The sequence below is a fragment of the Engraulis encrasicolus genome, chromosome 18, assembly GCF_034702125.1.
Source record: "Engraulis encrasicolus isolate BLACKSEA-1 chromosome 18, IST_EnEncr_1.0, whole genome shotgun sequence".
In the NCBI taxonomy this organism is placed as follows: Eukaryota; Metazoa; Chordata; class Actinopteri; order Clupeiformes; family Engraulidae; genus Engraulis; species Engraulis encrasicolus.
In genome coordinates this window covers 10,512,435-10,526,154 of record NC_085874.1, presented here as the reverse complement: position 1 = coordinate 10,526,154, position 13,720 = coordinate 10,512,435, and the positions used below count along the sequence as shown (strand labels likewise).

At 42.0% G+C, this 13,720-nt stretch overlaps 1 protein-coding gene and 1 non-coding gene across 2 annotated transcripts; both read left to right on the top strand.

Moving 5' to 3' along the window:
* Window positions 1-3,807: 3,807 nt before the first annotated feature.
* Window positions 3,808-6,838, top strand: LOC134468781 (uncharacterized). Its single transcript, XM_063222652.1, has 6 exons — window positions 3,808-4,324; window positions 4,772-4,982; window positions 5,133-5,245; window positions 5,682-5,851; window positions 6,123-6,255; window positions 6,374-6,838. Exons 1-6 carry the CDS (start codon window positions 4,136-4,138, stop codon window positions 6,836-6,838), a joined length of 1,281 nt encoding a protein of 426 aa, XP_063078722.1. The 5' UTR covers window positions 3,808-4,135.
* A 3,991-nt stretch (window positions 6,839-10,829) lies between these two features.
* trnal-cag (transfer RNA leucine (anticodon CAG)) lies at window positions 10,830-10,912 on the top strand. The gene has a single exon. It is a non-coding gene; the product is annotated as a tRNA-Leu (tRNA).
* The last annotated feature ends 2,808 nt before the right edge of the window (window positions 10,913-13,720 follow it).

Genomic DNA, 13,720 nt, shown 5'->3' with positions numbered 1-13,720 from the left:
TGTATCGTATCGTGGAGCATTCTTAAGTATCAAAAATAATCGAATCGCATCGCTTCGAATAATAAGATATCAATAATGAATCGTATCGTCATGGAGGCTGTGATTGCACCCCTAATGTGAGGCATGAGTTATATGCAAATGTATACATCCAAAGTCCATACGTATCTGTGGTGGTGACACTAATAAACCTGACTTGCAATGGTAGAACAACTGCACACAGGGCCCCTACCGCGCGCAACACACTGAAAGCCCCCTATACGGCCTGTGTGAAGCTCATAATAGGGCCCCCACTACCAATATGGGAGGGCCCTGGGACAAGGGGCAAATGCCCTGCTCACACCCCTACAGCTCCACCCCTGCTGACTTGACTCCATTATCTCCTCCAAATTGCTTGAGGAGTAATGACTATGCTGAGTGACACTCTGTCCAGCCTAAGACGCAATCTTCAAACGGCACACAATAGCCCATAGACATAGCATATGGCAATCGTGCTGACAGATTTAGGCACACACATAGACTGGAAGGTCGACAACATTGTGTGTGTGTGTGTGTGTGTGTGTGTGTGTGTGTGTGTGTGTGTGTGTGTGTGTGTAGGTACACGTGCGTGATTCATTCAGGTGTGTATGCATGTGCATGTTGAGCACATATTTGTGTGCGTTTGTGTTTGCGTTTGCCTTTTTTCATGTCATCAAAGAGCACATAACAAAACAGGAGGCCGCAGCTTTTTTTGCAGATGCTTCAAAAACACACAAGGACCTCACAAGGCTCTTGAGATGCCTCCTGCCGATTTCATAACTTCCGTCATCCATTCAACGGCGCCCCACGACTCCACGCGTAATGTACACAACTAAGCAGACTAAAACCTTGGCTGCCCCAACAACAACAAACTAAAATCTGTCGCAATGTCTGTAATGTGTGTGCGTGTGCTTGTGTGCGTGTGTGTGTGTGTGTGTGTAGGGGGGTGGGTGTGCTTTGCTCATCTGGTGCTGTGCTATGTCACTCAGACCTAAAGGATTTCCTCCACCTTGATCCCCCCAACCCCCCCACCTGACCCCCCCCCCCTACGCTGTCTTTTTTTCATCTTCACCGGTGCGACAACAAGCAGAGGGAGCGGTAGCAAGGCTGACCTTGGCGCAGCCACAAAGTGTCACGATTTCCTCCCAGCACCACCGTACAGACATTTTGGAGGGATGTTGTTGATGTCTGCGTCTGTAAGGAATCCTTTCCTGGTCTAGTATGTGCTCACACACACACACACACACACACACACACACACACACACATTCAAGGGCCCACCTCTTCCTTCAAGATCATCAACATCGACCAGGGGTGCAGGTGGAAGTGACTCAAACAGTGCCTGGCGGTCCGAGGTGATGACACCAGAGCATCTCGGGCAGGTGTGAAAACAGGATGCACGCTCAAGGAAGATGACGAACACTCACTCACTCACATATGCATTTAGCCTGCATTCAGTATGTCCCTGTGCCAGATGCTGTAATGCAATGGTCTCATTCAGCTGTCCTGGACATGTTTGGGGAAGGAAGTGCTGTCAGACTTTTTAGAAATTATTTTTTCAGTAGAATTTTCATAATGTATCACTTGTTGCTATTGTTAGTTTCATAGTAGGCCTATAATTATAATATTAATCATTTGTAATAAACATAAGGGTGTGAAGAGCATAGCTTAGGCCTACTAGCCTAATCTTTAATATAATATAATATAATATAATATAATATAATATAATACAATATAATATAATATAATAGCCTACATAATGTTAATATAATCTTGTTTGACTGCATAGCACATGTTTATTTATTCCGTTATGGCTACAGTTTACTTTCAGTGGTTATAGGCTATTTATTTGTTGCGCCTGTTTGTGTGTTTTCCCCTTCCTGTCTTCTTAGATCAGTCCATTGGACAGCTTTGTAGGCTACTATAGACGGTTTCATGGAACGTTTACAGTCAAAACAAAAACAAGGCATGAACATTCTATGGCCCTAACTTAATTTCCGGTACACTTCCGCAAACAATACACTGCATCGGATCAATACAGCTACACAAGCGCGGTATTTCATTTGAGAGTGGCACAGAAAATGAAAAATAAATGTTGTTTTCCATTTTTATGACAGCAATCACCCATAGGGGGCACTACGCGTCCATTTTTGGGGTAAATGTAAAATCTTCACGATCGTATCAATCATAATTTAGCCTCACATCGCCTCAATGTAAAGGAAAGCAGTGATGGCACTTTGGCAACATGGGTCGGGTGATGGTGTGCCTAAAAAACACGGCAGCACATAATTATGTAGAACTACAGTTTGTGTTTGTTGTACGAATTAGGGACTTAGTTGGGCTTGCATCTGCCTACACTGTTACAGGTTAATTTAGTTTAAATGTAGTCGCAACTTCAAGTTCTGAAAAGCAGCTGTTACTACTAAACTTATTGGGACAAGGACGACGAAATACCCAAACTGTCATCTGCTGAAGAAAAGGATAAACGGCCGGATTGTATTTATTTTGGACAATTCAGCAGACGTCTTTGATGTCGAGGTTAATAGCAATGCTAACACAGGATATGACTGACTGATTAGCACTGGCTTGGCTGCTACGTCAAAATGTGGATTACATCGACAAAATAACGAGATGTGCCGGGGTCAAGAAAAGTTTAAGGTAAGGCAAGTTTAATACAGTAGTCAGGGACGTCTGCACGGTTGAACAGGGTTTTGTTTTTTGTTGTGCTGTGTATGCTTTGAGTCAAGTTGCTGGCTTGAACTCATGTGTTGTCATTAGCTGGTTGTGACTCGTCACTCGTGTGCAGGGTGTTTTTAAGCAAATATTGAATATCCGTGACCACATGGTTACCTGATTTTAGGTAAAATAGCCTACTCTGGTATTTGGTGGTGAGGTTTCGTCTGTCTGTCTGTTTATCTGTTGCTGCCACTGATACACAGGGTTCTTTCAGATTGAATCAAAAGGCAGCCTCACACAGGCACGAATGCACGACAGTAACATCCTGGTGCGCGCTCGAAAGAGAAAATACTGCAAAGTATGAATGCTATCTTCAAGCGCTTACAAAGTTGGCTATTTTCACGAAAACGTACAAAATGGAAACACAGTCTCGTAATGTCGCCACACCCCAAGGTTTCTAGCCTACTGTAGGCTAGGTTTGTTATGGTCTGTCCAGGAAAGTGAAATAACGTCCCCGTTTTTAAAAAAAATAATGTACACATTCATATTTGCCCATTGAAATAAACACATATCATAAATGGTTCACGCTCGCATGACAATGTGTCCCGGTTTTTTTTTGTTTTTTTTTTACCACGAAATGTGGCAACCCTGCTTTGGTAAGATGTACAGACTGGGCATCATGTAGGCCTACACATTAATTATCCGCGTCACGTTTGTCAGCGGATTGGTACCAGAAGTGAAGTTGCACCCTACCGCAGAACAATTTTTTTTAAAAAGCATTATTTTTCAACAATATTAAAACCGTTTGTAATTATATTGGCAGTGCCGACAGATTGCAGCCTACCAAAACATTAGCAGACCGGAAGTTTACTTCGGGCCATATCATGTCACCAAGCAACAAGCAAACGTTCCATGAAACCGTCATGAAGTCTTTTTTAGAAGGAGGATTGAGATGACCTGACCTGACCTGATCATCCATTGACTTCATGTCCTTAATAATTGATTCACAGACAAAACAAAATGCAAGTTGTACATTTTTTTCAGTGGTAGGCTATTAATTTGGCATTGGCATGGAGGATTACCTAATTCATTGCGGTTTTATAATAGGCTTGGCAAGTGTGACGTCACGGATCCAAATCCCCAGCTCCCAATGTATACTGTAATGATAACAGCCAATGTTCACGGTTGGATTGTAAAACGCCTGCTAAGGTTACGAAGACACGGAACACATCGTTGAAAAGACGAAACCACGCGGATTCATCTGCATTTTAAAGTAAGTCGATCAGACCTGTATATCTCATTCAATAAACTCCATGAAAGTGCGACCAGCAAAAAGGACCCAGTGCTGTTTGTGCTAACGTTAGCCGCCGGCGGGAACATAAACAGAAATTCTAAACACAGTGAACGTTAACGACAGGTAATATCTAGTGATTGCTATACGAAAATGTCTACTGCTAAGGAGCCAGTCACATTTTTCACCGTGACTTCGTATTTCGCCAGCCATCCGAAGTCAGTTAAAAAGGGACTGAACTCCTACAACTCAAATAGAGTGATTAGTGTCAATGTTATGTCAGGTGGCAGCTTGAAAGGAAAAGTGCAGGCGTCTATGAAGAAAAAAGAATATGAGGTGGAGGTGAGGCGAAACATTAGCTAAATATGTGGGTGTCGACTTGAAAACCGATATAACTGTTGACGTTTACTATGTGAAATATGTTCAATCTATGTCAGTTAAGCAACATGGTTTGTTATCGGTGAGAAATGGTTGTCTATCCACAGAGTGCTAGTTGGTACAGTGGCGCTATCTAGTGGTCGTCTAAACTTAAATATCAAAGTGCTCAAGCTGTTCCCTCAGCGGCGATTTATGTTATGTTATGTTCTTGTATGCCTACGACCATGGCTCTATTTTTTTTATCACCTGCCAAAATGTTGAAAGTATGTTATTCTTGCCATAGCCTACACACACTCACTGATGGGTAAAAATGGCTGGTACGTTTTTCCAGCCAAAGTGACTTTTCACCAGCATTTGGCTGGTGTTAATTTAGAGCCTGGCTTTGGACTAAGAAAAGTTGTGTTCATCTAGGTGCATGTAGAGGATCAGGAGGTGACGGACAGCAGGTGTACATGTGCTGTTGGTCTAGCCAAGTGCCACCACATTGCAGCCCTCCTCATTTGGGCGGAGAAGAACATGACCCGGACGGATGTGGAGTGTGTGTGGAGAAGGCCTACAGCACCCAAAACAGAGGACGTTGTGGCCAAGAGGCTGTCTGTGATGGCACCTTCGACATCAAAAGGTTAGTAGCCCAGCCTACTTGGAATAATGACTCACAACCACAAAATATTTATCACCAGTTATCCATGCTTTCTGCTTTGATGTTGAACCTACATGGACCTACATTTTCTTTACATATTAAATTGAATTATATTTTATGCATTTATTTCAGCTGGAATTAAGCGCCCAGTGACCGAAGAAGACAAAGGCTGGACAAGGCAGTCTTTGGCGCAATTTGGGCGTTTCACAGGTCTGGGCTTTATTTTAGCCCCAGAAATACATCAGGTATGCTTTCTGTTTTTTATATTTTTGATGTATTGTTATAATCATCCCAAGGTCTATACATTCTCTCGACTAGGAGTGTCGTGATAACCAAAATACCTGACAATGACAATAATAATCTAACACTTGGAAATCCAAAATAATACTGTACGATAGGCTACCAGATTACTGAGGCCTACTGTACACAGTTAGCATTTACAACTTCTCATGTCAAAGCTGCAATCGTAGTGAATAGCTGAACAAATTCATTTCTACAATGACAAATCCACACTGACTATTTCCTCATCACTTCAGAATGACGGCCAAACCAGAGGGCACAAACACTCCTTGCATTTATTTTAGATATACTTTTTGCCTGTGCTGTGTAACCAACATATATTTGTGTGCCATATTGTTCTATGCATAAGTCTGTTTTTTCCCTTGATAATTGTTGGGGCAGGAATTTGACCCATCCCTACCAGAGAAACTATTTGATGGGATACTGGCCAGTCAGGAGTACAGCGATGCTCAAGACAAAGAGGACTTCATCATGACGTCTCTTGCTGTCAGCCAGCAACAAAAAGAAGCCATCGAGAGGGCCACAGTTGGGCAGACGAGCAATGCATTATGGTAAGTACACATGGGCAACACAGCGCCAATGTTGGAGGATGTTTATTCAGTTATTTGATATTGTAGAAAAAGCTGCTCACAGACATGAGACTCAATTCATTTTGAAATGGTAACTTTTTGACTTTAAACACAAACAAATAATGTAAATGTAATCGACACTTGTACAATTATTCTGCTTGGGTCAGAAAGTTGCCATTTGGATTGACATGAGTTTTGTGTCGTATTTCCTTAATCATCTATGTGTCAACTAAAATGGCTTTCTCTGTAACAGGGCAGCATATCGCAAGAAGAGGATCACAGCGAGCAACTTTGGTTTGGTTTTGTCTGCAGTCAGAAGACAGTCTTTCCCACCTTCATTGTTCAAGACACTGCTGGGAGAATACAACCCCAAACAAGGAGCTCGTGTGAGTAGCGAACACACCGTGTAATTTTTTAGCCATTTACTAGGCTACCATTTACTAGGCTACTTTGCTATTTATTTGCTTTTGATTCTTACACTTGTGTTTCATTCTCTGTCCCCAGGCATGTGATTGGGGAATCGTGCACGAGAAAGAGGCCAAAAAGAAGTTCATGGAACAAAGTGGGGAGACCATCCTGGAGAAGGGACTGTTCCTGTCTGACAGTGGGCTGCTTGGGGCCTCCCCAGATGGACTTCTACTGTCCAGCAATTACCTTGTGGAGGTGAAATGCCCATATTCTGCCAGAGAGAAAACAATCGCTCAGGCAGCAGAAGCAAAGGACTTTTACCTGTACATGGACCAATTCACCGGGCTATTTAGGTTGAAGAACACCCACAACTACTGGCATCAGATTCAGGGCAACCTGCACCTGACAGAGGCTACCACCTGTCATCTAGTTGTATGGACAACTCAGGACATGGCCATTGTAGAGATTAAAAAAGACCCAGCCTGGGTCAGCAATCTTAAGGTCCTGGAAAATTTTTACAAGGACCATTTTCTGCCCCGTGCTCTCTTCAATAACAAATAAATGTTAACTTATTGAACTTATTTACTGATATGTGTCATATTTTTTTTTACACATTCTGAAATCAGGGGTTATGAAAGTCAGCATTGAATTTACACTGGACACAGCATGTGTCTTTAGGAAGTTGTCTCATCTTGCATCTAGCCTTACAAAGGGAATGTCCAAGTACTTGCAAGGTAATGAAAGAACCGCACACCGTGAGCTCCCATTTACTCTTTTATTTACTCTTCTCCCATTTACTCTTACTATTTTTTTATTCCAGTGATGTTTCGGAATAAAAATGGTGTAAATGGGAGCTTATCAGTGTGCAGTTCTTTCATTACCTTACAAGTACTTCACATTTTGAACCTGCACCCAACCAACAAAAAAGAATGTGGATGTGTGTGAGATTGGACTTGAATGCCCAAGTACTTAACACTGTTCTATGCTCCAAAATACTTCATGGTACATTAACTGAATTATTTCCTTAAAGTTATCTTGTTTTGTCCAACACCTGCGCCGCTGGAATGCCCAAGTACTTATCTTAGATATTCATTCTACATTAAACAATATTACTGTGTGAATATAATGCAAAAGACAAACACAAATTAAGACATACTATAACATTTATTTATATACAATATTATGATAACTGATTATTTATGATGACTGGTAAGATCAGACATCTACTTCCCTCAGGATGGGTGTCTGTAAGTTCATCAAGCACACACACACTTTCCAGATCTTGTTTCCATGTTTCTTGTACTGATGTGGGATCTCTTTTAAAATCCGAAATGTTTTCAGGCGCTGAATAGAACGTTCCACATGGACTCTGGCACTGGCAATCAGTCTATTATACTGAACTTCCTGCAATGTGAACTGTCCATCGACAAGGAATGTGGGGATGTTGAGGGAAACACCTTCGGGCAAAATGTCGCGGATGGTGAAGCCCTTGTCAGCCATCACCATGTCCCCTGGAACAAGTTGTTCCAGCACTCCACTGTCAGCTGTTTATGGCTTTGTCGGATATGCTCCCACCATACAGTTCACTAACAAACGTGATAACTCCATTGGGCGCCACACCGACCAGAGCCTTAAGTGTGGTGCATCCTTTGTAATGGCTGTACAGCTTACTTTGGTCCTCAAGGCTTTCGGTGTTGCAGACAGCCACTTCAGTGCAGTCAAGCACAATACGGCAGTTGGGGAATGGGAGGAAGCACTCTGGCAGGGAGGTTTGGTTTTTGAAACGGGAAGGGATGTTGTTTTCCATCATTCCAACGTACAAGATGTCATAAAGGGCACTGGAGATGGTCATAAAAATATTGGTGACTGTGGTTCGACTGCAGTTAAATCTGGTGGAGAGGTCTTCGATCCCACAATTCAGCCGGAGCTTCATCAGAGTTAACAGCAATTGATCAATTAGTGGCATACTTTGGACAGTCCAATCATAGTGATACTTGAGGGGAAATTTGGAAAGAAGGGCATATAGAAAGAAAACTGTGGCAGCATCAGGCATGCCTGTGTAATAAATGACTTTGCGGGGCACAGAGGATATTTGGTCGAATGAAAATGTTTGCTTATGATTCTGTAGTTGTGCATGCAATCTTAAATTTTCTTCTTTCAGTTGGGCATTCTCCATTTGCAACAATTCGGTTGATCGTTGAACTTCAAGGTGGCATGAACCTGCCTCTGCCTCGTCTTCCTCTTCCTCAGTGACAGGGAGTGTCTTCAGTCGTTTGGATGGCTGTTCAATGGACTGAAAAGCCTTTCCCCTCGTTCCAGGCAAATCTTGTGGGTCCGGCTGCCTTTCCATTCGGGAAATGCCACCCGCAGATCCTGGTATTAGGAGTTGGAGTGAAATTGTCACGTCTGGGGGGAAAAAGACACACGCACATAGAAACTGTCATTAGTATATTGCATCACAGACTCCCCCATCATCTCTAGTCAACTTTGACCGGTGTAAAATACTATCTTGGGCCGTAACAACTGGCGACTGCAGATGTTAGAAGCAATGGTAATTGGTCGTAAGTAAATGTCACTTTTAAACTGGAGCGTATTCATTCAGACCAGTCGCTGTGTTTATATCATCTGGAATCGCCAGTTGAGGGGGGCCCAGATAGTCTCTTACAGGGAGGTAGATGGACACTCCCAACTGAGATCGCTCCCGGACGTGTAGTCCCAGGTGTTTCTATCACTCCCGGACGTGTAGTCCCGCCCGATTATATTTCACGTATTATCATACACTGTCACATACAAGCAATTTAGGGTTAGAAACAAAAAACTAACATAAAAAAGATAACTAGCTCCGTTATATGGCGGTGGGATCGATAGTCTGGCTAGTGGGAGCGAGCCGACCGGGGAGCGTCCTGCGTTGGGAGCGACAATCAGGGAATCTCTGTTACATCGGTACTAGTGTGATACTTTCTCATTTTTCATGGCCTGTACCACGTTACCATAAAATATTAGTCTGTTAAAACAATATATACATCGGTTTTGCTCAATTAAGTGTCCGAGCTGACCGCTTTCCCACAACTAACAACACGTAAGGACAGCTGATCTGCCAGCTGTTTCCTTAGTGAGAGCTATCTTCAATAGCAAGCTCCCTCCAACTATCATAAAAAAAACTTCGACTGGTACTGGTTACTTCATCATTTTTCATGATGGGCATAGACACTAAACGATTTTGCAATCAAAATACTAGTCTGTTTGGATGAAAAATAGATCAGTGTTGCCTAGTAACAGCTTTTCCACAGCTAACAACTCGCTAGTTAGCTGATGTAAGCTACCTACCATTAAGCTGCATTCATTAAGATTTTGAATCAAACTTACCGTATCAACTTCAGCCACTTTTTGCTGACTTTCTCGTCGACAGGAAAACGGTAAAAGGGGAATCCTTTGTCGACGTCGTTTCTGTTCTTACACAACGGGACACAGCACTGTACCATTTTTAATCCGCTTCTTGTCGAGTTTTATTACATTGTGTTTACATGGTAGTTGATAACGAATGGATCCGGAATGGATCCGGAAGTGACGTTTTCGGCCCTGGTCAGAGCCATCTAATATCAGAGTTACGCCACTCCCATAGACCTCTATGGACCAATCTTTCCACAGCAATGGCGGCTCTCATGGAGCCTCACGGAGAGTTAACATGGAAATCCCCATTGACTTTAGTTCTATTAGAAGTTACTTAGTTCCTGGAGGTGGCGGTATAACACAGAAAATGTGGTAAAGGTCATGTAATGTGTTTGTACTTAATCTTTGTTTGGTATGTGATGGTTCTGTCTTAGTTTCCAAGAACAGAAGTTTACTGTTAAGAAACATTTTAATCAACGCGAATCACATCACCAACCGACTTCCTGGTCCCCGGTTTGCGCAACTCTGTTATTAGATGGCTCTGGCCCTGGTGACGGATCGACTTGCCAACCCCATAGGCACAAAGTGCAATTGGTGAAAACACAATTCTGTTTTTCTCTTTAATCTGTGCATATTGTTACTCCTTTTCTATTCGAATTTCAAAATAAGCTATACAATAGTGAAATGAAATTAACAATAGAGTAAGATACAGGTCGGTGGAAACTAATGATAAACCATGCTCTGAAAGCACATCCACTCCTAGCCCACAGACAGTAGCCTACAAATTCTAGTCGCAACTGCCAACACAGCCGATTGGTTTCCATTCTACCAGTAGGGCATGGGTGTTTTGTGTTTAAACACACATAGGTAAGGCTACACAAAAAAAGTACACGCATCTATAATCAGCTCGTTTTCTAAAGCATTACGCCAAACTTCACTAGTTGTATGCGATCGTAGACCGGAATCTAAATCACTTGCCTTTATTTAGCATTATGTTATTGAAACAGCTTATTGCTGATATCGTATAGGCTCTCTCTTACGAGATGGAGATATTTAATGCAAGCTGTGGTGCAATGGCGCATTCAACAACAGTAATTTCCTCCAGCAAACAGTGCACGCCCCTTCGTTGTCTTATACCCACGTGATCTGCATTACCTCCTATGTCAGGATGGCCGAGCGGTCTAAGGCGCTGCGTTCAGGTCGCAGTCTCCCCTGGAGGCGTGGGTTCGAATCCCACTTCTGACAATACCTTTTCGTCGCATTCATTATGTTGTACAGTATCTGCACTGCATAATTAAACAAATATACACACGCATTTCTTTTTTGTTCCAATTAAGTGAATCTTGAGAAATCATAGCGAATGTGTGGCGCCCCCTGTGGTCAAATTTCTTCAGCCACTATGTTAAGCCACATTAAAGTGTTGGTTTTTAGAATCATGCGGGTATTCACGGCCACAAAAATTAACGATAGACCGCAACACAGACAAATGCGTGCAAACAGGTAGTAGGCCTACATCTCACTTCCAGACTGCCATTAGAAACTTTGCATAATTTTGAAGTACAGTGGCCCTGGCTAAGCGAGCAGTGTGCTATTTTCATTTCCAAAGCAAACGCTTGTTAGTTGTCCACAAAACACAACTTTACTTGCTCGATAAATTAGCATAGTAGTGACTTACCTGTAGCATAGGCCTACTACAGTTCCATAGCCTGACAGAATATCCTGACCGTTTTTCTGGCGAAGAAGGCGAGGAGAACAAGGATACTGCTGCTGTTATCACGTAAGAATACCTTTAAAAAAATTTTTTTTTTTTTAAAAATTGTGCACTTTGTGGGGAAAGGGCTACGCTTTCGGTTCAGTTGATGCCTTCGTCAAATTCGACGTTTTGTCAGGCTAAAGCAGATTCACCAAATTGCAGCAAATGGATGGAATGGAACTATGCGCTCGCGCGTTGGTTTAAAACTTTGTGAGAAGAAAAGACTGCTTTCATACGAGGCAAAAGACAGTAGCCTAACTTACTCACAAGTGTGAAACGGAAAAAATATGTTCCACAGTTTGTAGTGTAGGCCTATGCCTGTCTAAATCTATTAGGCCTTAAATGAAAAATAATTTTACCCAATCTTGACCTTTGACCTTTTTTTGGAAGTCAGGCTGCCTGTATAATGTCTTAGCATTGCCCCAGAATGCCAGTTAATCCTACCACAGATTGTATAAGTCTATAAGGGCTGTGATCCTACTAAAACAAACGATAACTTCCATTTTAAATCTGAATATGTAAACAAAGCCAGCTTCCACATATAGTTCAAGCAATATAAACCCCCATTAGAGTCACTATGACAACATTTCATGTTTATTAAAATTATTGTTAATATTTCATACTGCCACAAATGGTAGTTAGGCCTACACACATGTTCTATTTCACAATATTATAGTTTCATAGTCATAGTTTTTTTTTCCAGTGTTGTATATAATATGATTATATTAAGCAGGAGTTTTAAATGTTAAATGGAGCAGCAATAGGCAAAAAGCAGTAACTGATGTTATAGTGTTACGGCCTTACCCGTAGTTTCCCAGAGTGATTGTCAACTTACGGCAAAAACACTTATTTTATATTACTCCAAAACAATCGATTTAAACACGATCCTTATTATTACAATAACTCATTTTCTGTCAAAATTGAAGTTACTGTCATTTGCCTATTGACAGTGTCTGTGTTGGCCCTGTGAAACAGTCCAAGGAATAACACAATATCTATGGGGTGCTATAAGCTACTGGACACAAACGTAGGTGCAGTCAAAAGCCAAAGTTCTACAGTAGGCCTATACTTTCATGTCTTAATGTTTTCAATAATCTTGAAACCCCGTCTTCCAATGTAAATAACTCAATATCAATTAACTGGAATAGCAACAATGGCAATCTAATGTGGTAACCTGTCTGCATAGGCCTACTGTCTAGTGTAGGTCTACACTATAGTGCCTGTAGTATCTAGGCCTATGTCTTGTTAGTGTTGGCCTAACCTTATATATGTCTGTATAAGTCTGTATATGTCACAGTGCTATATAGTGGACTTCCAACTTGTGTAGTAGGCCTACATTTAGCAGATTCATATACTAATATGGTAAAGATGGTGAGGATAACAATGGAGGAATGGATGGTAGCAAAAGATGACATGCGTGTTTGTTTACACGCTGCCAATTATCTGTCATCGTGACCTTTGTGTGTGAGTGGAAGATGAGAGGAAGGGAGTGTTTATCAGTCAACGAGGGAGGGACTAAAACTGGTCACCAAGTCATGAGTCTGGCTGGTGATGCCCACCTGCAGTGGCAATGCCTACAGAGGAGGACACAGGATGCTGTGAAGGAGTGCTGTTTAGGCAGTGGCAGTGGTGAGTGACAATTAGTCAGGTAGAATTAGACTTAGATTAGCAGAGTAGTTGTGTAGACTACTTTTTGGAGAAAATATTATTGTTTTCTCGTGATATTCTTTCGCCATTCAACAACACGGCAGCAGTTGAAAAAAAGCAATGTAGGCTTGCTGTAAAACACACACGCATATGAATATGCAGAAACGTGTGCACGCGCACACACACACACACACACACACACACACACACACACACACACACACACACACACACACACACACACAAACATTCTTTTGTTTTTTAAGGTTTTACTCAAGAGCTGAGTTTGTGATACTTTTGTCTTGAATTGGTTTACCACTGTGGCCACCGAAGCACCCGGTTTTTAATCCACAAATTAATCCGCAAATCTTTGTCTCTGCTGCTTCAAGTAGGCAGCATATCAATCTGGCTACCATACACTGACTAGTTTCTTTGTTTGGAGGATGGAGTGTTTTTTTTTTACAATGCCTCTTTCCTCTGATCTAGATTGCCGTTTTTTTTTGCTGAGGCATCTTTAAAAAACACACACTGACAGATTCGGGGCACGGTCGGATCTTAGTGTTGCATCTGGTCGCTAATCCTGGGGCACCCCCATAAACTTGGCGATGGCAATTAAGGACTCTTGGTTGGTAATAGGATTTGTATGTCTGCAA